The 21,020-nt window shown below is 47.0% G+C and overlaps 1 protein-coding gene across 1 annotated transcript in view; it reads left to right on the top strand.

Annotated features, from left to right (window-relative positions):
* Positions 1-21,020, top strand: part of TOPAZ1 (testis and ovary specific TOPAZ 1) — a 101,941-nt gene extending 80,921 nt beyond the window's left edge. Inside the window, exons 18-20 of the mRNA XM_050938292.1 lie at positions 3,610-3,813; positions 5,446-5,629; positions 20,790-21,020. Of these exons, the coding sequence (XP_050794249.1) occupies positions 3,610-3,813; positions 5,446-5,629; positions 20,790-21,009 (608 nt within the window). The 3' untranslated portion in view covers positions 21,010-21,020. The remainder of the gene's footprint in view (positions 1-3,609; positions 3,814-5,445; positions 5,630-20,789) is intronic.

The following is a 21,020-nucleotide window of genomic DNA, read 5'->3' as shown; positions in this document are numbered from 1 at the left end:
ACTATGATTGTTGGGAGCAGGGTAGATTTGATTTAGATCACTAGTCAGGAAGACTCGATTTAATCATGGATTTCTACATAAAAGTGTATTCTTATTGGTGGTTATAACCTTAATACGTATTATTCACAACTCAGAGATAGATGTAGGTTTCATTTTTAGAAGGTACACACTATAAATTTTTAAGTGGTTTATTTTTGAAAACTTTTCAGATTAATTTTACAGCTATATCAGAAAATGAATGTTTGTTTGGTTATTTCATTTACCAAAGGTAATTGAAGCAGATATTTACGAACTCATTGGGAGGTGAACTATCTCCCATTCAACAGGTTAATCGTTAATATTTAAAGGATTTTCTTGCCATGCTGTATTAGGAGGAGAACATCACCAGACAGATATTTAAATTGTTTTATTTAACTAAAACAACAACGTCATGTATTCTGGATTTTTTTCTTCAATAGCAAACATACAATATTGTAACAAAACAAGCATGATTTTTTGAATTTAGTTCAACATTCAAGTTTTTTAAGATTAGGTTTATTTTTGTTTAAATTGTTTTTAACTAAAATAGTTACATGAATTATTTTTTAAAAAACAACAAAAATTAAATCGACTATGTCAGCCAGCTAACTCAGTCGTGTTCACCTCATTTTTCTGTTGGTTTATAATCTGGAAGAAAAGAAAAAAAACAAGCTTTCCTACTTTTTCAGGTACGAAACGTTTTCTCAATTTGGAATGAATTCTTCCAAAGGAAGAAAATACTCTTTCTACACCGGCAGAAGAAGCTATTGTTGTTAAAAGTGAGATTATCACTTCAACAGTCTCTGAATCCAAGTGCTTAAATGACTTCCATCAGTTCACTGGTGTAACTTTCTTTAAAACATCATCAGCAAACATATATTTCCTGAATCATAGAAGATTAGGGTTGGAAGAGACCTCAGGAGGTCATCTAGTCCAACCCCCTGCTCAAAGCAGGACCAACCCCAACTAAATCATCCCAGCCAGGGCTTTGTCAAGCTGGGCCTTGAAAACCTCTGAGGATGGAGATTCCACCACCTCCCTAGGTAACCCATTCCAGTGCTTCTCCACCCTCCTATTGAAATAATGTTTCCTAATATCCAACCTAGACCTCCCCCACTGCATCTTGAGACCATTGGTCCCTGTTCTGTCATCTGCCACGACTGAGAACAGCCGAGCTCCATCCTCTTTGGAACTTCCTTTCAGGTAGTTGAGGACTGTTATCAAATCCACCCTCACTCTTCTCTTCTGCAGACTAAACAATCCCAGTTCCCTCAGCCTCTCCTCTAAGTCATGTGCCCCAGCCCTCTGATCATTTTTGTTGCCTTCTGCTGGACTCTCCTCCAATGTGTCCACATCCTTTCTGTAGTGGGGCGCCCAAAACTGGATGCAGTACTCCAGATGTGGCCTCACCAGTGCCGAATAGAGGGGGATCATCATATCCCTCAATTTGCTGGCAGTGCTCCTACTAATGCAGCCCAGAATGCCATTAGCTTTCTTGGCAACAAGGGCACACTGCTGACTCATATCCAGCTTCTCATCCACTGTAATCCCCATGTCCTTTTCTGCAGAACTGCTGCTTAACCAATCGATCCCCAGCCTGTAGCGGTGCTTGGGATTCTTCCATCCTAAGTGCAGGACTCTGCACTTGACCTTGTTGAACCTCATCGGATTTCTTTTGTCTCAATCTTCCAATTTGTCTAGGTCACTCTGGACCCTATCCCTACCCTCGAGTGTATCAATGAAGGCTATAATCAGAAAGACCTCAAGACTTCTGGAATATGCTGCTCAAACAGTTTCACTTTTGTTTCTACCGCCTGTCCCTCCCTTCTCATGTTTCTCTCCAGACTTCTCCTTGTCCAGATCTATTCCGCCCCCAACAATCTGCTATTCACTGAACTTTCTGAAACTTTGCACTTTTAGAGAGAAGCAAGAGAGTGACTCTGGGTACACAGATTTGCAGAGGGACAATAGGGTTGAGGTCTCTTATTTCTCACCTCTATATTTTATTTATTTAATTAATTAAAAACATTTTTGCAGTTAATAAGCATGTTATCTCTGAAGATACAAATCCACAGTTTGAGAACTGCAAAACTAATCATTTCTGATGGTATCTTCTAGACTGAGCACTGAATCCCATTGGGTAGATAGAAAGATTAACCTAAATAATCTCTACCAGGGGTCGGTAACCTTTCAGAAGTGATGTGTCGAGTCTTCATTTATTCTTTCTAATTTAAGGTTTTGCGTTCCAGTAATACATTTTAACGTTTTTAGAAGGTCTTTTTCTGTAAGTCTATAATATATAACTAAACTATTGTTGTATGTAAAGTAAATAAAGTTTTTAAAATGTTTAAGAAGCTTAATTTAAAATTAAATTAAAATGCAGAGGCCCCTGGACCAGTGTCCAGGACCTGGGCAGTGTGAGTGCCACTGAAAATCAGCTCGCATGCTGCCTTTGGCACGTGTGCCATAGGTTGCCTATCCCTGATCTATACAGAAGCCCCTGGACCCCCATAAGATTGAGTCCCTAATCCATGAACTGTTGGAACTCATTTACAAAACTTTTCTTAAACATTGCACGAATATATTGTCTGATACTATAGAATTAGAATTTGTAGTCACTATTCCATGATACATTATAGCTCAAAGATATCTTATCTTAATTAAAACTATCTTTAGATTGGATTTTTTTTGATAAAAATGCTTTTTGAAGGAAAAAACCTTTTTTTTTTTTTTTTTCGTAAATCATTGATTTTTATCCACCCTGGTTGAGAGGCTGAAGAGCCCAACAAGGCATATTGGGCTGAAATGAGGAGCAAAGTACTTTGGATGAATAATTCCTTCCCTAGTCTTTCCACCAGGTCTTAATGCTGTCCAAGAAGCACAGCAAGGGTTTCTTCATTTGAAACCAGGAAGGCATAGGTAGTTGTGGGGAGTTCTTCCTCTATTACTGCTGGTGCGCAATGCCTTCTGCCAGTTGCTTCTCCCTTTCTTGAACTCCATGGAGGGCCCCCAGTACGTCAAGTCTCTTCTGAAGGATAAGACTGATCTAGAGATCCTGTACTGCTTAACAGGGTTCAAATACTCTTTCTACAGACCTTAATATTATTTTATAGCTCTGAAAAGACAGTTAGTGTTGTGAATGATAGCATTATTGCTCAGCATGGAAATGTTATTTCCATGCATGTTAACATAACAAGGTATTTAGGAATCAGTTTTCAATACACCATCAGAATTCAGTGTCATCTTAAAGGCTTTTTTATTTTATTTTATTTTTATTTTATTTTTTGCTTTCAGCATTAAATTATTTTAAACTGAAACTAATTATACTTGATCTATTAACACTTTTTTAAACCAATGTAAATTGTGTATTATTGGGATCTTCACAAAGAGACCTTCCAACAGGGAGGAAAGTGCATCATTATCATAAAGCATTTAACTCTAAATTGCACCCTTTTTTTGCTGAAACCAACTGCTCTGATTTAAGGTTGAAGAGATTGAACTTTTTGCTCTTTTTATAGGAAGTACTGGGAAGATTCAGCAATTAAGATTGCTTTTGACTGATTTCAATAATTAACATTCTTTTCATTTCAGACACTCTAGATGTCTCCCAGTACAGTCTTCTTTTTAACAAACTTCTAGATGCCTGTATTGAGAGCAAGAGCCTTGGTATTTCTTCTTGTGTAACAGACTTTATGCTGTCAAAGAACATCCCCATTGATTTTACTTTAATTAGAGGATTAATTACAGCATTGGGAAGGAGCTGTTTGTGGCTTAAAGCCAGGATCTATTACAAAAGTAAGTTTCCCTTGAAATCATATTCACTGCTTATCATCCTTGAATAAGCTATACTCCTAAGAACTTAATATTTTGGGAAGTAATGGGTAAGAATATGACTGGAAATCAAATACATTTTTGTCGTAAATCAGTTAGAAAAGTAATATTAGACATTTAGCACGCTAAACTGAGGGCCAGACCCCATAGACAACTTTTCTGTGCCTGGTGTTGGGCTGGGTATAGGTCCCCAAATGTGGCTCTGAGGTACAAGACAGTCACAGAGAGAAACATAAAGTAGCCTCATGGCAGTTCTAAGTGGCACAGGCTACAAACAGCCCCTAGGGGGCCATGCTGACACTCAGGGATCACCAGAGCACAGCAGTACTCCAGCCACAAACCTATGCCAAGGGCAGAGGATGTGGTGTGGCGCACACATTCAGCTGAGAATTCCCCTTTACCTGGGGAATTACTAACCAGTTAGATAGAATAGCTTCCTGCCTACTTCATAAAGTTGGAGTGGTGTAAAACAGGAGCCAGGAGCTAACTCTGAGACTTCAGAAAATTAAATAGAGTAAAGATTTTTACATTTTTTCCTAGTATAGAATGTTCATATGTAAAATCAGAAGCTTATACAGTTCAGTCTATACAGAGTTGAAAGACATCAGTCTGGCAGAGTACATCACGGAGCTATCAGCCTCATCTTTGATAGAGAGAAGAAAGTAATGCTGTCTGCTTCATTGTTGAGCATTATTTTATTGTGAAGAAAAACTTCAATAGAAAACAGTTAAGATTGAAAATGTGAATCAGTAGATCTACCTAACATATGTTCGTAAAATAATTCTATTTCAATACAAAATATCACAAATTTAAAGCTCTGAAAATTAACGTTTATAGGATGCATCCATTTTATTTTTGCCTCATATTCCCTCTTCATTTCTATCACCCATGAAAATTATGCCTCAGCACCCAACTTTAAGTTTGACCCCCTTCAATTTTCATAAATGTGACACTAAAAACAATATATTACAAGGAGATTGTAACATCCCATTTTCTTATTTTCTGCTCCAACACATAATACACCTTTATTTTAAAATTACAATTAAATATCAGTTGGCAAATGTTGTGGACAAGGGCCCCCTGTACTCTGTGGCACAATGGGACCAAATTCCAACTGGCAACAAACCCCAAAATAGCACTGCACTATTAATTTATATGTCTTTGTGAAATATCCTTCATTTCCAGCTTCTGACGCACAGTTATGGCTCAGCTGAAAATACTCATTGGTGTAAAATTGGTTGATTTTCTACAGAGATTGTTTAGCAGATGTGGTTTTTTTATTATGCCCTCAGGCAGCCCACTCCACTCTGCTGTCACATTACTATCTATTCACAACGTACAGTTAACCTGTGGAACTCTTTGCCAGAGGATGTTGGGAAGGCCAAGACCATAACAGGGTTCAAAAAAGAACTAAATAAACTCTTGGAGGATAGGTCCATCAATGGCTATTAGCCAGGATGGTCAGGGATGGTGTCCCTAGCCTCTGTTTTCCAGAAGCTGGGAATGAGCAACAGAGGATAGATCACACACACATTCAAAATAGGTGGTAGTTCAGTGTTAACAACCTAACTTTTGCTTTTATGCTTCCAATGTCAGGTGCTTTATCAATGGGTTGCTACCCACCGCTAGAGGGAAATTTATACCGCAAACTTTTACTGATTCCTTCTTACATGTCTGAGATTGAGATGTTGTTGGCCATTGAAATATTCCTAGTTTCAAATGCTAGTAATATTCAGAGTCCGTGTGCCACCAATCAGACACTTCAGGTAGTACTGAAAAGGTCAGTTGGTCTATTTTTAGTACTTTTCTTATGTCTGTTTCTCAGTGTATGGTATAATATCTGGAAGAGAAAAAGTTTGCTCATTCATTTAATTCACTGTTGTGCTTTGGGAAAAAAAATCCTTTTTTAAAAAAATTAACACTTTTTTTATTCTGGTTACAGGGGGCAGTAAATATGTACATCAAGAACTTTAGAAAAACAAAACAAAAATAATTATTTCAGATTCAAGTAGGGAGACTAGTATCAGAGGGGTAGCCGTGTTAGTCTCGATCTGTAAAAGCAGCAAAGAATCATGTGGCACCTTATAGACTAACAGATTGAACTACCTCATTATCTCTAGCTTGCCTGCATCTATATACCTGCCCCTGGAAATTTCCACTACATGCATCTGACGAAGTGGGTACTCACCCACGAAAGCTCATGCTCCAAAACGTCTGTCAGTCTATAAGGTGCCACAGGATTCTTTGCTGCTTTTAGGGAGACCAGATATCCCTCAACATGTCCAACATAGTAACAATGCACCATATTATCAAAAAGAATAGGATTGCGCGGTATGTTATTGTATAAAATATTGTCCTCTAGTTAAGCATATAGAAAGACATGGTTGAATCAGAAAACATACTAACACTCTTCAAAGAAACACCTTGTCCGTTCTATTACGGAATATCCCAACCCTCTGTCCTTGGCCTTCTCTGTGTGGAATGTTTCATTAGTTACAGCTTTGGAGAACCCTGGTAAACAAATTATATCCTCTCCTCAATTCTTCTGCTTCCTGTTAAAACTAAAGTTGTCCCCTCTGTCTCTGACTTCGCTGCCACTTTTGCTAACTTAGACCTTCACTTTGTTCCCAAGGCCAGTAATCTTGAAGTAATCTTTGTTTCTTTTTCAAGTAATTGTGTATGTCAATTATACTAGATATGTGTACATTTTGTGTGCTGGTGCCAGAGAGTTCTTTGACTGATTGTTCATGTCCATTTCAAGCAGGTGTGTGCACACTGCGTGCATGCCAGCCAGAAGATTTTCCTCTAGCAGCGTCTGTAGGGTTGGCCTTGGCGCCCCCTGAAGTAGCGCTTCCATGGCTCTCTATATGGGGGCCTGTCAACCCTCCACCCCCTCAGTTCCTTCTTACCGCCGGTGACGGCTAGCTGGAATCTCTCTCGCTCTTACAGCAAGTTTAGCAGTGTCCCGTTGTCAGTTTATATAGTTTAGTTTTAGATTAGAGTTAGTTGTACATAGTTGATAGTTGTTGTGGGGGCTTCCCCCAACGTATTCGTCGCCCCACTGGGGCATGCCCGGGTCCCAAGGGTTTAAACTCTGCAGGGACTGCCGGAAGTTTATGCCAAAAAGTGACCCGCACTCTTCCTGCTTAAGGTGCCTCGGAGAGAGCCACCAAAGAGACCGGTGCAGTATCTGCAGGGGCTTCCATCTCAGGACTCTTAAAGACAGAGAGCAGAGACTCAAAGCGCTCCTGATGGAGGCGGCCTTGCAGTCTGAGGCCTTCCTAATGAGGTCCCAAGAGACCATCCAGGAACTCCCCTTTGAGGAGACCATGCTCTTCTCCGAAAAAACGGACAAGCGATTGCATAGCCTGAAGGACTCGAGCTATCCTTCGCTCCCTGGGCTTGCACACCCCCATAACACAGTGCAGGCAGTTCAGACAGCAACCAACCCCACATCCTTACCAGCCTCAGAACCGCACGGACGCAGGGCGCAGGTGTGGCAGGAATGGCAGAAGGAGGCACCAACATCAGCCCTCCGGCCAGACAAGACCACCATCAGGGCCTAGGCCCCCAGTTTGATGGTACGGTCAGGGACAACCTACCGGTCAGAACCTTGGATCCTCCCAGCCCTACCTTTGGGTCATGTCTGTCCCCCTTCTATCATGCCTGGTCCCAAATCACATCGGACAGTTGGGTGCTTTGCACGATAGAGAGGGGATATTCTATCCAGTTCTCCCCCCTCCCTGTCCCTGTTCAGGGACTCCTCTCACGAGCAACTTCTAACTCAGGAAGCGCAGTCCCTCTTCGCAGCAGGGGCAGTGGAGGAAGTTCCTCAGGAACTCAGGGGCAGAGGTTTCTACTCCCATTATTTCCTAATACCGAAAGTGAAAGGGGGCCTCAGACCTATTCTGGACTTGCTGCGTCTGAACAGGTTTGTGAAGAAGCTCAAGTTCTGCATGGTCTCCCTGTCCTCTATCATTCCCTCCATGGATCCAGGGAACTGGTGTGCCGCCCTCGACTTGAAAGATGCATATTTTCATATTGCCATAATCCCCCAACGTTACCTCAGATTCGTCGTGGGCAACGCCCATCTTTAGTTCACAGTGCTGCCTTTCGGCCTGTCAGCAGCCTCGAGGGTTTTCACACAGTGCATGGCAGTCATGGCAGCCTTCCTGCGCAAGCAGGGGATTCAGGTGTTCCCCTACCTGGACAATTGGCTCATCAAGGGCCATGCTAAGGCACAGGTGGAGGCTCAGGTGCTCTTCATCAGACGGACCTTCCTCGAGCTCGGCCTCCTGCTGAACGAGGCCAAGTCCACCCTGTCTCCCACTCAGAGGATAGAGTTTATAGGGGCAGTTCTGGACTCGACACACGCCAGGGCATACCTACCGGAGTCCAGGTTCTGGTCCATGTCTGGAATCATTCTCGGTCTCCAACGCGTCCCGATCACCATGGCAAGAAACTGCCTCAAGTTACTGGGCCACATGGTGGCGTGCACCTATGTGGTGAGCCACGCCAGGCTCAGGCTGTGTCCTCTCTAGTCCTGGTTGGCGATGGTGTACACCTGGCCAGGGACGCCCTACACTCTCTGGTGATGCTCCCCAGAATGGTGCTCGATTTCCTCCAGTACTGACTTGACCCGCGGGAGGTGTGTGCGGGAGTACCTTTCGCCAGCCCTCAGCCCTCCCTTTCCTTGGTAACAGATGCATCAGATCTGGGGTGGGAAGCGCATCTGGGGAACTTCAGGACCCAAGGCTTGTGGTCACCAGAAGACTTATCTTTGCACATCGTCAGGGAGCTGCGAGCGGTGCGTCTGGCATGCCTACCCTTCAAATCTCTCCTGGCATGCAGGTGTGTTTCAGCAATACATCAGCAATGTTCTATATCAACAAACGGGGGGAGTGCACGCTCCTATCCCCTGTGCCGGGAAGCCTCGCGTTATGAGACTTTTGCGTACAGAACACAACTCACCTGACAGCATCCTATCTCCCGGGGGAGCAGAATGGCCTGGCGGACGCCCTAAGCCACTCATTCCATGGTCACAAGTGGTCCCTTCGCCCAGATGTAGTACGCTCAATTTTCCATCTCGAGGGCTATCCCCAGATTAGACCTGTTTGCCTCAAGAGAAAACAGGAAGTGTCAACGTTTCTGCTCCCTCGTGGGCCGCAGTCCAGGGTCTCTTGACGGATGCCTTCCTCCTTTCTTGGGAAGTCGGCCTGCTTTACACTTTCCCTCTGATTCTCATGGTTCACAGGGTACTCCTCAAGATTCGCAGGGATCGCGCTCGTGTCATCCTAATAGTGCCGGTGTGGCCGCGCCAACACTGGTACACATCGCTCCTGCATATGTCCACTTGGGTGCCCCTCATGCTGCCCCTGCTCCCAGACTTGATCACACAGGATCAGGGCCACCTCCGCCACCCAAATCTGGAGTCGCTCCACTTCACAGCCTGAATGCTCCGTGGCTAAACCCTGTGGAGATGCAATGCTCTCAGCAGATCAGGCAAGTCCTCCTTGGCAGCAGAAAACCCTCTATCAGGGCCACTTACATGGCTAAGTGGAAACACTTCTCTATCTGGGCCGAACAGCAGGGACAGGCTCCATTGCTGGCCCCAATCCCTCTTATCCTGGACTACTTGCTTCATTTGAGACAGCTAGGACTTTCCCTCTCTTCCCTTTGGGTTCACTTGATGGCCATCTCAGCATTCCACCCAGGAGAGCAAGGTGCTTCGGTTTTCGCAAACCCACTGGTTGATCGCTTCCTCAAGGGCATGGACAGACTGTTTCCACATATTCGACAACCAGCCCGGGCCTGGGACCTCAATTTGGTCCTTTCTGCCCTCACAGGGCCCCCCTTTGAGCGTCTGGCTTCGTGCTCTCCGCTATATCTTTCATACAAGGTCGCATTCCTTGTGGCTGTCACCTCGGCCAGGAGGGTCTTGGAACTCAGAGCACTGACATCTGAGCCTCCATACACTGTCTTCCATAAAGACAAGGTCCAACTCCGGCCACATCCGGCGTTCCTTCCTAAGGTGGTCTCCCAATTCCACATGGGTCAAGATATATTTCTCCCTGTTTTCTATCCAAAGCCACACTTCTCCGGCATGGAGTGTAGACTGCATTCCCTGGACATCTGCAGGGCCCTAGCATTCTATATTGAACAAACCAAACCATTCAGGAAATCAACCCAGCTCTTTGTTGCTGTGGCTGATAGGATGAGGGGACTCCCAGTCTCGTCACAGCGGATCTCCTCATGGATCACGACCTGCATCCAAGAATGATACTGTCAGGCTAAGGTCCCTGCCCCGCCAATCACGGCCCACTCCACAAGGGCGCAGGCCTCCTCCGCGACATTCCTGGCTCAGATCCCGACACGGGAAATATGTAGAGCTGCCACGTGGTCTTTAACCCACACATATACATCGCACTATACCATCACGCACCAGGCCAGAGACAATGCAGCCTTCGGCCAAGCAGTGCTTCAATCAGCAGTGAACTCTGACCCCGCCGCCTAGGTTCAGGCTTGTAAGCTACCTGCTTGGCATGGACATGAACAATCTCTCGAAGAAGAAAAAATGGTTACCCACCTTTTTTATAACTGTTGTTCTTCAAGATGAGGTGTTCATGTCCATTCCAATACCCCCCCTCCTGCCCCTCTGTCAGAGTGCCAGCAAGAGGGAACTGAGGGGGTGGAGGGTTGGCGGGCCCCTATATAGAACACCATGGAGGCGCTACTCCAGGGGACGCCAAGGCCGACCCTACGGATGCTGCTAGGGGAAAATCTTCCAGCTGGCGTGCACGCGGCACGCACGCACCTGCTTGGAAAGGATATTAACAACACATCTCGAAGAACAACAGTTACAAAAAGATGAGTAACCCTTTTTTTCTCTTAACTGTACCCACAGAGGTGGCCAGCTTTGTATCCTGGTGTTACTCATGCGCCAAGCTAAGGGTATAAAGTGCGAAGCCACCCCCACCCATCCTTCAGTTCTAGCATGCTGTCTGTTTGTTCCTTCAGCAAACGCGCCATTTTTAGTTAGCTCGTATAGTTAGTGAATCTCATTTTGGGGTCCTTGGATCTCTTTTTGTTTTGTTTTTTTCTTTTCTGGATTGGCCATGGCGCGTGGATGCCAGGCTCCACACAGTACCAAGGGAACCTATGCCAAGGTACCCTGGCTTCAAACTCTGCTCCAGGTGTTACAACTGATGCCCATGAGCAACTCACTCTCACTGCCTGAAGTGCTTGGATGAGGGTCACATCAGTGACAGATGTACAGTTTGCTGGGGCTTCAAGACAAGAACTAAGAAGCAGAGAGAACAGCACCTCTGGTACATTCTCATGGAGGCTGCTCTTCATCTGCCATCCATACCATCTCAGTCAACTAGAGGGAGTTCGTCCCCATCCGGGAGTGCTCCCCATGTCTTACCTGGGGATAGAGGCAAAGGGGGATCCCCTTTGCTGGGACAGTCCTTAAAGGGCACAAGCACTTAGAGCACCCTCAGATTCTGAAGCCAAAGAAGCGGACAACTTGCACATCCTCTTAGTCCTCAGTGTTTGACTTCTCAACTGTAGAGGCAAGTCACTTCGGTACCAAAGGTGGAGTGCACCCTTTGGCCTACTGCTTCCCAGAGCTGAATCCTAATAGCAGCTTAACCAGACCAGAGCTGTTGATTCCGCTTGCTGTTCTAGGACCGTCAAGGCCAGCTCCTTCCTTGTTGAAGACTCTGGAGCCATCGCTTTTGCTCACAATTGAGCAAAAGCCTATTTTGGTGGTGACCACCACAGAGACATAGGCAGCTGGGAAGGATCTGCTGAGCCTCTTGGAACTGCTCTCATTGATTATTCAGACTGACAGTGCCTTGCCAAGCCTATTGCATGTGGGAATCCACATTATTGGGATCTGCTACAGCATCAGTGACTTCAGGTCCTCTACCACTTTAAGCAATCTCAATGCTAACTCTGAGACCAACAGTAACTGCTTTGTTCTGATAGCTAGGAAGCCCCTGTTGCTTCTGGTACTGCAGATCTCTCATAGAGCACTGTCCCAATCTCCCATGAAAACACTGCTCCATCCTGGCCTTCGGAGGATTCCTCAGAGTCTGAAGTGGGTTTCTACATCTCCCACTTCAGAGAATCCAAGGCTTCCTTCAGGGAACATCGCCCTGTCATAGTAACAATGTAGGAGTCATCCTGTTCAGAACAGATCGAGAGAATGGAGGGCTTGGTCTAGATGCAACTGGCGTCCAGTACCATACCAACTCCATCATTGTCCCTACTGGGTACTGTGAGGAGTGCCTCTGGCATCTAGATCATTTTCTCCACTGCACTACAGAACTAGGTTCCCAAGAAGAAAAGCCTCCTCACCTGGTATCAAAAGACCATTCGAAGTTAGTGCTGGGCAACCACCACACTATGGAAACATATGTCCCCAGGGGAGAACATTTCTGCATGTGGTACCTATAGACAGCTTGATGCTGGTATCAAGCTTCTGCAAGGCACCAAAGATCAGCACTGCCTGTTGCCTGCTTCAGACAGGCCTCTTCTGAACATCTTGTCCATTTCACTGTTGGAGGCCCTAAAACTGGAGTAATCTTTTCCTGTATCAGATTATTTTAAATCCTCCCAGGAGCTCCTAAAAAGGATGGCTACATCTCTAGAGATACAAATAAAGGTTGTAGAGGAAAATCCCCACAAACTCAGACATTTTACACCCAACTACATCATGGAAGGTTGCTCTCCCTATAAATGAGGTAATTATGTAGCCTATGAAAGCCTTATGCCAAACTCTGTCATCCCTCATTTGTCACATTTCCTAAATGCGTGGTAGTCATCACTTCAGACAAGTAGGTTCTAAGCATGGTGGAATCAGGATATGCTCTGCAGTTCTTGTGTCTCTTACACCTTCCTTGTCTCCCTTCAGGGATCCATCTCATGAGTCTACTAAAGCAAGGAAGTGCAGACTCTGCGTTCTTTGAGAGCCACAGAAGAAGTGCCTACTCAGTACTCCTGCTACTTCCATATGGTTTCCCTCACAACTATTATCCCTTCACTAGATCTTTGAGGGATGCTAATTTCCATGTGCCAATCCACCCTGGTACCAGGAAATTTCTAACCTCATAGAAGAACACCACGTCCGGTCTGCAGTTCTGTCACTTGGCCTGTCAGCCACACTAAATGTTTTCACCAAATACATGGTGGTAGTAGCAGCCTATCTCTGCCATCGAGATGTACAAGTATATCTATACCTGGACTGGAAGGGGTAATGTCACTCTCATCAGCACATAAACAGAAGTGTCCATCAAACGCTCCATCTGTTTTCATGCTTAGGTCTGATGTGGACAGGTGCAGAACAGAAACATGGTCTTCAGTCTACACCTTTGCTCGATATTATGCAAAGACTGTCACATCAAGGGAAGATGTGAATGTGGGGAAAGCAGTTCTGCAATCTCTCTTCCCATAAGACTCCTAGCGCCACTTCTATTGGACGGTGCTTGAGTAATTGTTGGTCTTTGAGATGTTACACATGTTCATTGCATGATTCATTTTCCTTCCCCAATGTATCAGAGTCTATCATCTAAAAGTCCAATGTGAAGGAACTGAAGGGTGGGTAGGGTGGCTCTGACCTTTATAACGTGGCTCAGGGTATTAGGAATATCAGGGTGCAGCCATGGCTACACCTACAGGTATTGCTAGAGAAAACTCTCTTGCACCAGTGCATGGGACATGTCCACACCTAATGCAAAGAACATATGCAGCATGTCTCGAAGAAAAAATGGTTACTCACCTTTGTAGCTGTTGTTCTTCAAGATGTGTTGCTCATATCCATTCCAGTTAGGTGCGTGCATGATCGTCAGAGAATTTTTACCCTAGCAACACCCGGTGGGTTGGCTGGAGCCCCCTGGAGTGGTGCCTTAATGGCGCTGGAGATATACTCCTGCCGACCCAGTGCCTCCTCAGTTCCTTCTTGCTGGCTTCTCTGACAGAGGGGAAGGAGAGCGGGTTTGTAATGGATATGAGCAACACATCTCAAAGAACAGTTGCAAAGCTGAGTAACCATTTTTTCTTCTTCGAGTGCTTGCTCATATTGATTCCAGTTAGGTGACTCCCAAGCCTTACCTAGGCAGTGGGGTCGGAGTGAGACATTGCTGAGTGCCGAACCGCTGAACCAAATGCGGCATCGTCTCTAGACTGCTGAATTAACATGTAGTGAGTGGCAAAGGTATGTACTGATGACCAAACCGCAGCTCTACAGATCTTGTGACTTGGAACCTGGGCCAGGAAAGTGACCGATGAGGCTTGAGACCTCGTGGAGTGGGCAGTGAGGTGTAGGTCAGGACAAGTCAAGTCATAGCAAGCACAGATACAGGCCCTGATCCAAGAGAAGATGCGTTGCGAGGAGGCCAGTAGGCTTTTCATCCGGTCAGCCACTGCAACGAAGAGCTGGGTAATTTTCCTAAACGGCTTCGTATGCTCGATATAGAATGCGAGGGTCCTACGAACATCCAGAGAGTGTATATGTTGATCCTGCTGCATAGCTTGTGGCTTCAGATGAAGGACCAGGAGGAAAATGTCCTGGTTCACATGGAAAGCTGAGGAGAAAGGCAGGGTGGGGGCGAAGCTGCACCTTGTCTTTACGGAAAACTGTATACGGCAGCTCTGACGTGAGAGTTCTGATTTCAGATACTCGTCTCACTGAAGTGATGGCTACAGGGAAGGCTGTCTTCCAAGATAGGTAAAAGAGTGAGCAGGTGGCCATTGGCTCAAATAGGGGCTCTGTGAGCCTGGAAAGGACCAGGTTTAGGTCCCACGCCGGAACCAGTCGTTGCACTTGTGTGTGGAGGCGATCTAAACCCTTCAGAAATCTAATGACCATTGGGTTGGAGAAGACAGAGGAAGCACATTCTCCTGGATGGAAAGCTGAGATGGCTGCCAGGTGCACCCTGACAGATGATATCGCCAGGCCCTCCTGCTTTAGGGATAGGAGATAGTCCAGGATGAGAGGTATTGACGCTTGCAATGGGGGCGTGTCACGCTGCTCGCACCAACAGGAGAAACGCCTCCATTTAGCCAGGTACATGGCTCGAGTCGAGGGTTTCCTGCTCGCTAACAGAACCTGCTGCACTGATTTGTGAGCAGAGTAAGTCCGACAGAGTTAGCCATGCAGCATCCACTCTGTAAGGTGGAGCGATTGCAGGTTGGGGTGACAGTCGTCCGTGGTCCTGCGAGATCAGGTTCGGCCACAGTGGGAGTGTGATCAGAGGCTCTACCAACAACTCCAGGAGTGTGATGTACCTGTCCTGCCTGGGCCATGCTGGGGTGACCAGAATCATGTGTACTTTGTTCCTGCACAGCTTGAGTAGGACCCTGTGGACCAGTGGGAATGGAGGGAAAGTGTAGAACAGCTGGTCTTTCCACGGAAGTAGGAGAGCATCTGATGGGGAATCCTGAGAGCGCCCCGGAGAGAATAGAACACTTGGCACTTCCGTTTGATGCGTGAGGCGAATAGGTTGACCTGGGAAACCCCCACCTCAGGAAGATGGAGTGGATGATATCTGGACGAATGGACCGCTTGTGAGGCTGGAAGGACCTGCCGAGGCAGTTTGCCAGCGTGTTCTGGACCCCTGGGAAAAACAGTGCCATCAGAGGTATTGAGTGGACTATGCAGAATTCCCACAGGCGAATGGCCTCCTGGCATGGGGGGACGACTGGGCTCCCCCTTGCTTGTTGATGTAGAACATGGCCATGGTGTTGTCTGTCAGAACTGCCACACAATGGCCATGTAGGTGCTCACGAAATGCTTGACACGCTAGGCATACTGCCATCAGTTCTCGTACATTGATATGCAGAGTCAGATTGGTCCACAGGCCCTGTGTTTGGAGCTCCCCAAAGTGGGCACCCCATCCCAGAGATGATGTGTCTGTGACCAGGTACAAGGAGGCTTATGGGGTGTGAAATAATACCTCGTTGCACACCGACGTGGGGTCCAGCCACCAACAGAGGGAAGTCAAAACCGATTCTGGGACAGTGACCACCATGCTCAGGATGTCTCGACCTGGTCGATATACTGTTGATAACCAAGCTTGAAGCGTGCGAAGCCGAAATCTGCGTGCCTGGTTACATAAGTGCATGAAGCCATGTGCCCTAGAAGGCTGAGGCATGGCTTTACCATGGAAGTCAGAAAGTTTAGGAGGCTGCCGATGAGGCTCGCCATCGACTGAAAGTGTGTGTCTAACAGGAGAGAGCGGGTGAATCTGGAGTCCAGGACTGCCCAGATAAACTCTATTCTCTGAGTTGGTTTCAGCGTCGACTTTCTGTTGTTGAGCAGGAGACCCAGCCGGCGGAACGTGCTTAGGGCGAATCAAACATGGGATTGAACTTGGTCCCTGGTTTGGCCTCTAATGAGCCAGTTGTCGAGATATGGAAACACCTGGATCTGTTGACAACGAAGGTAGACTGCCACAACGACCATACTCTTGGTGAACACCCTGGGAGCCTTGGGCAGGCCGAAGGGAAGGACAGCGAATTGGTAGTGTTCATGATTGACCACAAAGCGAAGGAAGCGCCTGTGCAGCGGATAAATCACTATGTGAAAGTACATGTCCTTCATGTTGAGGGCGGCGTACCAGTCTCCAGGATCCAGGGAAGGAATAATAGTCCCCAGTGAAACCATGCAGGACTTCAACTTTACCATGAATTTGAGTCCATGCAGATCCAGGATGGGTCGAAGCCCACTCTTGGCCTTGGGGAAACAGCGGGAGTAAAAACCCCTGCCCCTTAGCTCCCTTGGAATCTCCTCAATTGCTCCCATAGACAGGAGCATTTGGACCTCCTGTATAAGGAGTTGCTCGTGAGAGGGGTCCCTGAAGAGGGATGGGGAGGGAGGATGGAAGGGAGGGGAGAAGGAAAACAGGAGAGAATATCCCTTTTCCACCGTGCAAAGAACCCACTGGTCTGAAGTTATATGGGACCACGCACGGTGGAAATGGGAGAGACGATCTTGAAATGAAGGGAAGGATCCTGGGTGATGACTGATACGCCATCCTCGGGCGCATCTTCAAAAGTTTTGCTTAGGCCCCGCCAATGGTTTGGGAGGGCCTTGGTTCTGACCAGGTTGGTGTCCGGTGGATTTCTTTGTACAACCTCGTCCGCGTCTTCTGTAGAAGTCCTGCCTCAGACGAGTGGGAGGGTAAAACCTTCGAGGCTGCAGCTTAACAGGCGTGCGCTGGGTCACCGGGGTGTGGATACCCAGGGAGCGCATGATAGCCCTGGAATCTTTCAGGCTCTGTAATCTAGAGTCCGTGTTATCTGAGAACAGGCCCTGCCCATCAAATGGCAGGTTCTGCAGGGTCTGTTGCAGCTCTGGTGGCAGGCCAGATACTTGCAACCAGGAGATGCATCGCATGGCTATGCCTGAGGCTAGGGTTCTAGCCGCAGAGTCTGCTGCATCTAAGGAGGCCTGTAAGGAGGTCCTAGCCACCTTTTTGCCCTCCTCCACTAAGACCCCAAATTCATCCCTGGACTCCCGCAGAATTAACTCCTCAAATTTTCCCATGGAGTTCCACGAGTTAAAGCAATATCAGCTCAGGCACGCTTGTTGGTTTGCGACCCTGAGCTGAAGACCTCCCACTGACTAAATTTTGCGCCCAAACAGATCTAGGCACCTGACGTCTTTTTATTTGGGTGCTGGGGCCTGTTGACCATGCCGTTCCCTTGCATTCACTGAGGACACCACTAGTGAACACAGCTGAGGGTGAGTATAAAGGTGCTCATGCTTCTTGGAGGGGACAAAGTATTTCCTCTCCACTCCTCTGGCCATTGGTGGGACAGAGGCGGGGGTCTGTCATGTTGTCTTGGCATTGGTCTGGATGATGGGCAGCGCTACTCAGGATAGGGCCTCTGCCAAAAGAATGTCCACCATTGGGTCCTCCAACTCCACTACCTCCTCCTGTTTGGAGGTCCATATTACGTGCCACCCTACGTAAAAGGTCTTGGTGGGTGCAAAGGTCTATTGAGGGAGGACCTGAGGCTGTTGTCCCCGCCACTGCCTTGTCTGGAGAAGATCATGAAGATGCCACAGGGCCAGGGGGTCCTCTGGCAGATTGTGTAGCAGGAAGTCCTGTTGCCCAGGATCCGCTACACTGGGACTTGGGGCCTGCGTTGGGGTAGGTGCAGCCACTTCCATACCCCCCGGAGGGGGACGACTTATGGTGGCTTCTGATACCCAGGATTCTGAATGGTCTGAGTGGGAGGCCCCTGACGGACCCTCTTGGGCTTGGTGGTACGCCCACGGTGTCCAGAAAGACTGTTGTGTAGGATCCTGATTAAGATCTTGGCCTTCGTCATACCACTGACCCACATTACCCTCACCCTGGCCTGAAGCTGGGTAGGCCGAGTGCGAGGCACCCTCAGACTGCGATGACCATGAGGCGGAGCACGAGGGCCAAGGCGATGTGTAACGCGTCTGTGTCGACTCTCCGGGGCATGGTGAGGACCAATACCAGTTTGCTGGAGAGCGAGGCATTGGGGAGCGGTACCGGGATCAAGATTGATGTCAATAACTGACCCGGTACTGGGATCCAGACCTGGATCGCGACGATGAACGTCTGCGGAAGCGGTGCTGGGATCAACTCCGGGAAGGCGATCGGTGCTGCAATCGGGGCCGGGAGTGACGTCGGGAGTCCAAACGGTACCGCGGTCCGGAGTCGTGCCAAGAGGTGGACTGGTGCCACGAGTACGACCGGCACCGTGAAAGGGAACAGCGTCGGGGCTGCGAATGGCGCCGGGATCGAGAGCAGTGCCGCATCTCCACGCTAGGAGATGGTGGACATATTAAGGTAGGCTTGCCCCTAGACTGTATAACAGAAGTCGGAGGCGGTGCCGAAGTCTGCGCTGGTGCCGACTCTGTGAGGGCAATGAGGTCTCTCGCTGTTACGAATGTCTCCAGCGTCGACAGAAGCCGGTGCTCAACCACGGTCTGGGTCGGGGAGCCAGTGTGCACTGGACCCAACGGCTCCTCCCTCGGTGCCGAAGTCAATGGTGCCAATATTGGCACTTGTACCCTTGGTTGCTCTGGTGCCGGGCGCAATTCCGAGGTTCGCAAAGGAGCTGCGGGTGCCTGTTGCTGCAAGACAGTCACCCCCAGCTTGCGCAGTCTCTTCTGTCCTGGAGACAGGGAATGGCGCCGAGCCACTTGCACTGGATGTGGTGCTGGAGAGGTCCGGTGCCGCAGGCCTCTATCCGAGTCTCCCCGCATTGCCGTACCTGAAGCCCGCCGTCAGGTGCCAGACCTTGGCATGCTGATAGGGGTTCCGGGCTAAGGGCCGCCTTCATAAGGAGCTGTTTGAGCCTAAAGTCCCGCTCCTTTTTGGGTCGAGGTCTGAACGCCTTGCAGATCTTACACTTCTCGGCCTGGTGAGACTCCCCGAGACACTTCAGGCAAGAGTCGTGGGGGTCTCTCTTGGCATAGGCTTTGAGCAGGTTGAACACGGCTTAGAACCTGGACCCTCGGGCATGAGGCCGGGCAGCAGGCAAGGAGGAGGACCCCTTCCAACATTCTAAACTTAACTACAAGCTTAATTTTATAACTATAACACTTAGCTAACTATATAACTATAACAACTAGAACTACTATCTAAAACTGGGAAGCAAAAGCTAGGGAGAGTGGAGGACATCTATGCCGCACTCCACAGTTCCAACGACCGTCACGGGTGGTAAGAAGGAACTGAGGGGGCGCTGGGTCGGCAGGGGTATATATATCCAGCTCCATTAAGGTGCCACTCCAGAGGGGTCCACAGCTGACCCACCCGGTGTTGCTAGGGTAAAAATTCTCCAATGATCGTGCATGTGGCACGCGCATACCTAATTGGAATCGATATGAGCAAGCACTCAAAGAACAACACCTGTTACAAGAAAATGAATAACTTTTTTCTGAGCTCTTCCTCTTGCCCTCCCCTGGCAATCTTTGTCCATTGATCACCAACCATATCAACCAGATTATTTCCAGGATTCATCCTCCTTCACTGAGGATGTTTTAAGAAATGTATTGCCTCTGGCTTTGAGCTAAAGACTTAAACACTTTTCTATAACTACGATTTTCTGTTAAAATTCTTACATTATTTATATGTATTTGTAGTTTGATTTTTGCAGTTTGTCTTAGATAAATAATAGAAGTCTTGATCAGTCCTTGGTTAGTGAGGTCAGGTTGTTAGCTGAGGACAAAAAAGTGGCAGTCTTTTATCAGTGCATAGGTGGTGCTACCTGAGGCAGAAGGAAAAGGAGCAATCCAGTTTCCAGCTTGTTGAAGCCCCCTAAGTAGAAACTCCATTTATTGAGAAGTAGAACAAAATCTGCTACTGACATGGGACATACCAAATTGTTTTTTAAAAAACTATAGTTGGTGGTGTAAAACTTTACAAACCAAACTAGATAGCCAGATTCAAGTCTGTACTACTGTAACTCCTCTTGTAGGTTTAAATAATAATAAATAAGGACCCTGTTCTGAAAGGTCTTAAGCGCATCCTTTAACTTTATGTACTGTGAATATAATCAAAGATATGCCCAAGTTCTTGCCAGGTCAGTGCCTAAGATGCTCTACCACTTGTTTCTAATTCTTCCACTCCGGAGTCCAGTAACTCCTGATGGAGTGTGCTGTTGTGGAAGCTTGAAACTCATTTGTCACTGAGAAATGCCTGAAAGCATCAGTATTTTTAAACGTGTTACTTTTTACTTTTTCTGATAGGTGATAACTTAGTTCAGAAACTTCAGAATAATCAGCTGTCAGTATCTAGCAGTTTACAATATTTGCATTAGGAAATATGAACATCAGGATTATTTTTTACTGTTTTAGTAATCTTGATGCCAATAAATGAAAACTATCAATGAATGATATATCTTAGTGTTTGTTTTCCATGATTTTTGTACTTGTGAAAACTCTTTTGCAGATCTGAAGAACAAAAAGTGCGGAGTAAAGATGACTATCAAGCAGCAGTTGAGAGACTGATTCACGCTGCTCGTATATCTAATCCAAAGCTTTTTCTTAAGCACATGACAATGAATGTTAATATGGAACAGGTGTACAGTTTGGAACATAATTCTGCTCTGAAATGGCTGAAAGAGAATATGAAATGGGCTGGAAAGGTCTGGCTTTTCAGTAGTCGTTAGTTGGTAAAGAC

The sequence above is a fragment of the Gopherus flavomarginatus genome, chromosome 2 (genome assembly GCF_025201925.1).
Source record: "Gopherus flavomarginatus isolate rGopFla2 chromosome 2, rGopFla2.mat.asm, whole genome shotgun sequence".
Lineage (NCBI taxonomy): Eukaryota > Metazoa > Chordata > Testudines > Testudinidae > Gopherus > Gopherus flavomarginatus.
Note: the sequence above shows the minus strand (reverse complement) of the source record. Positions and strands in the feature narration are given on the sequence as shown.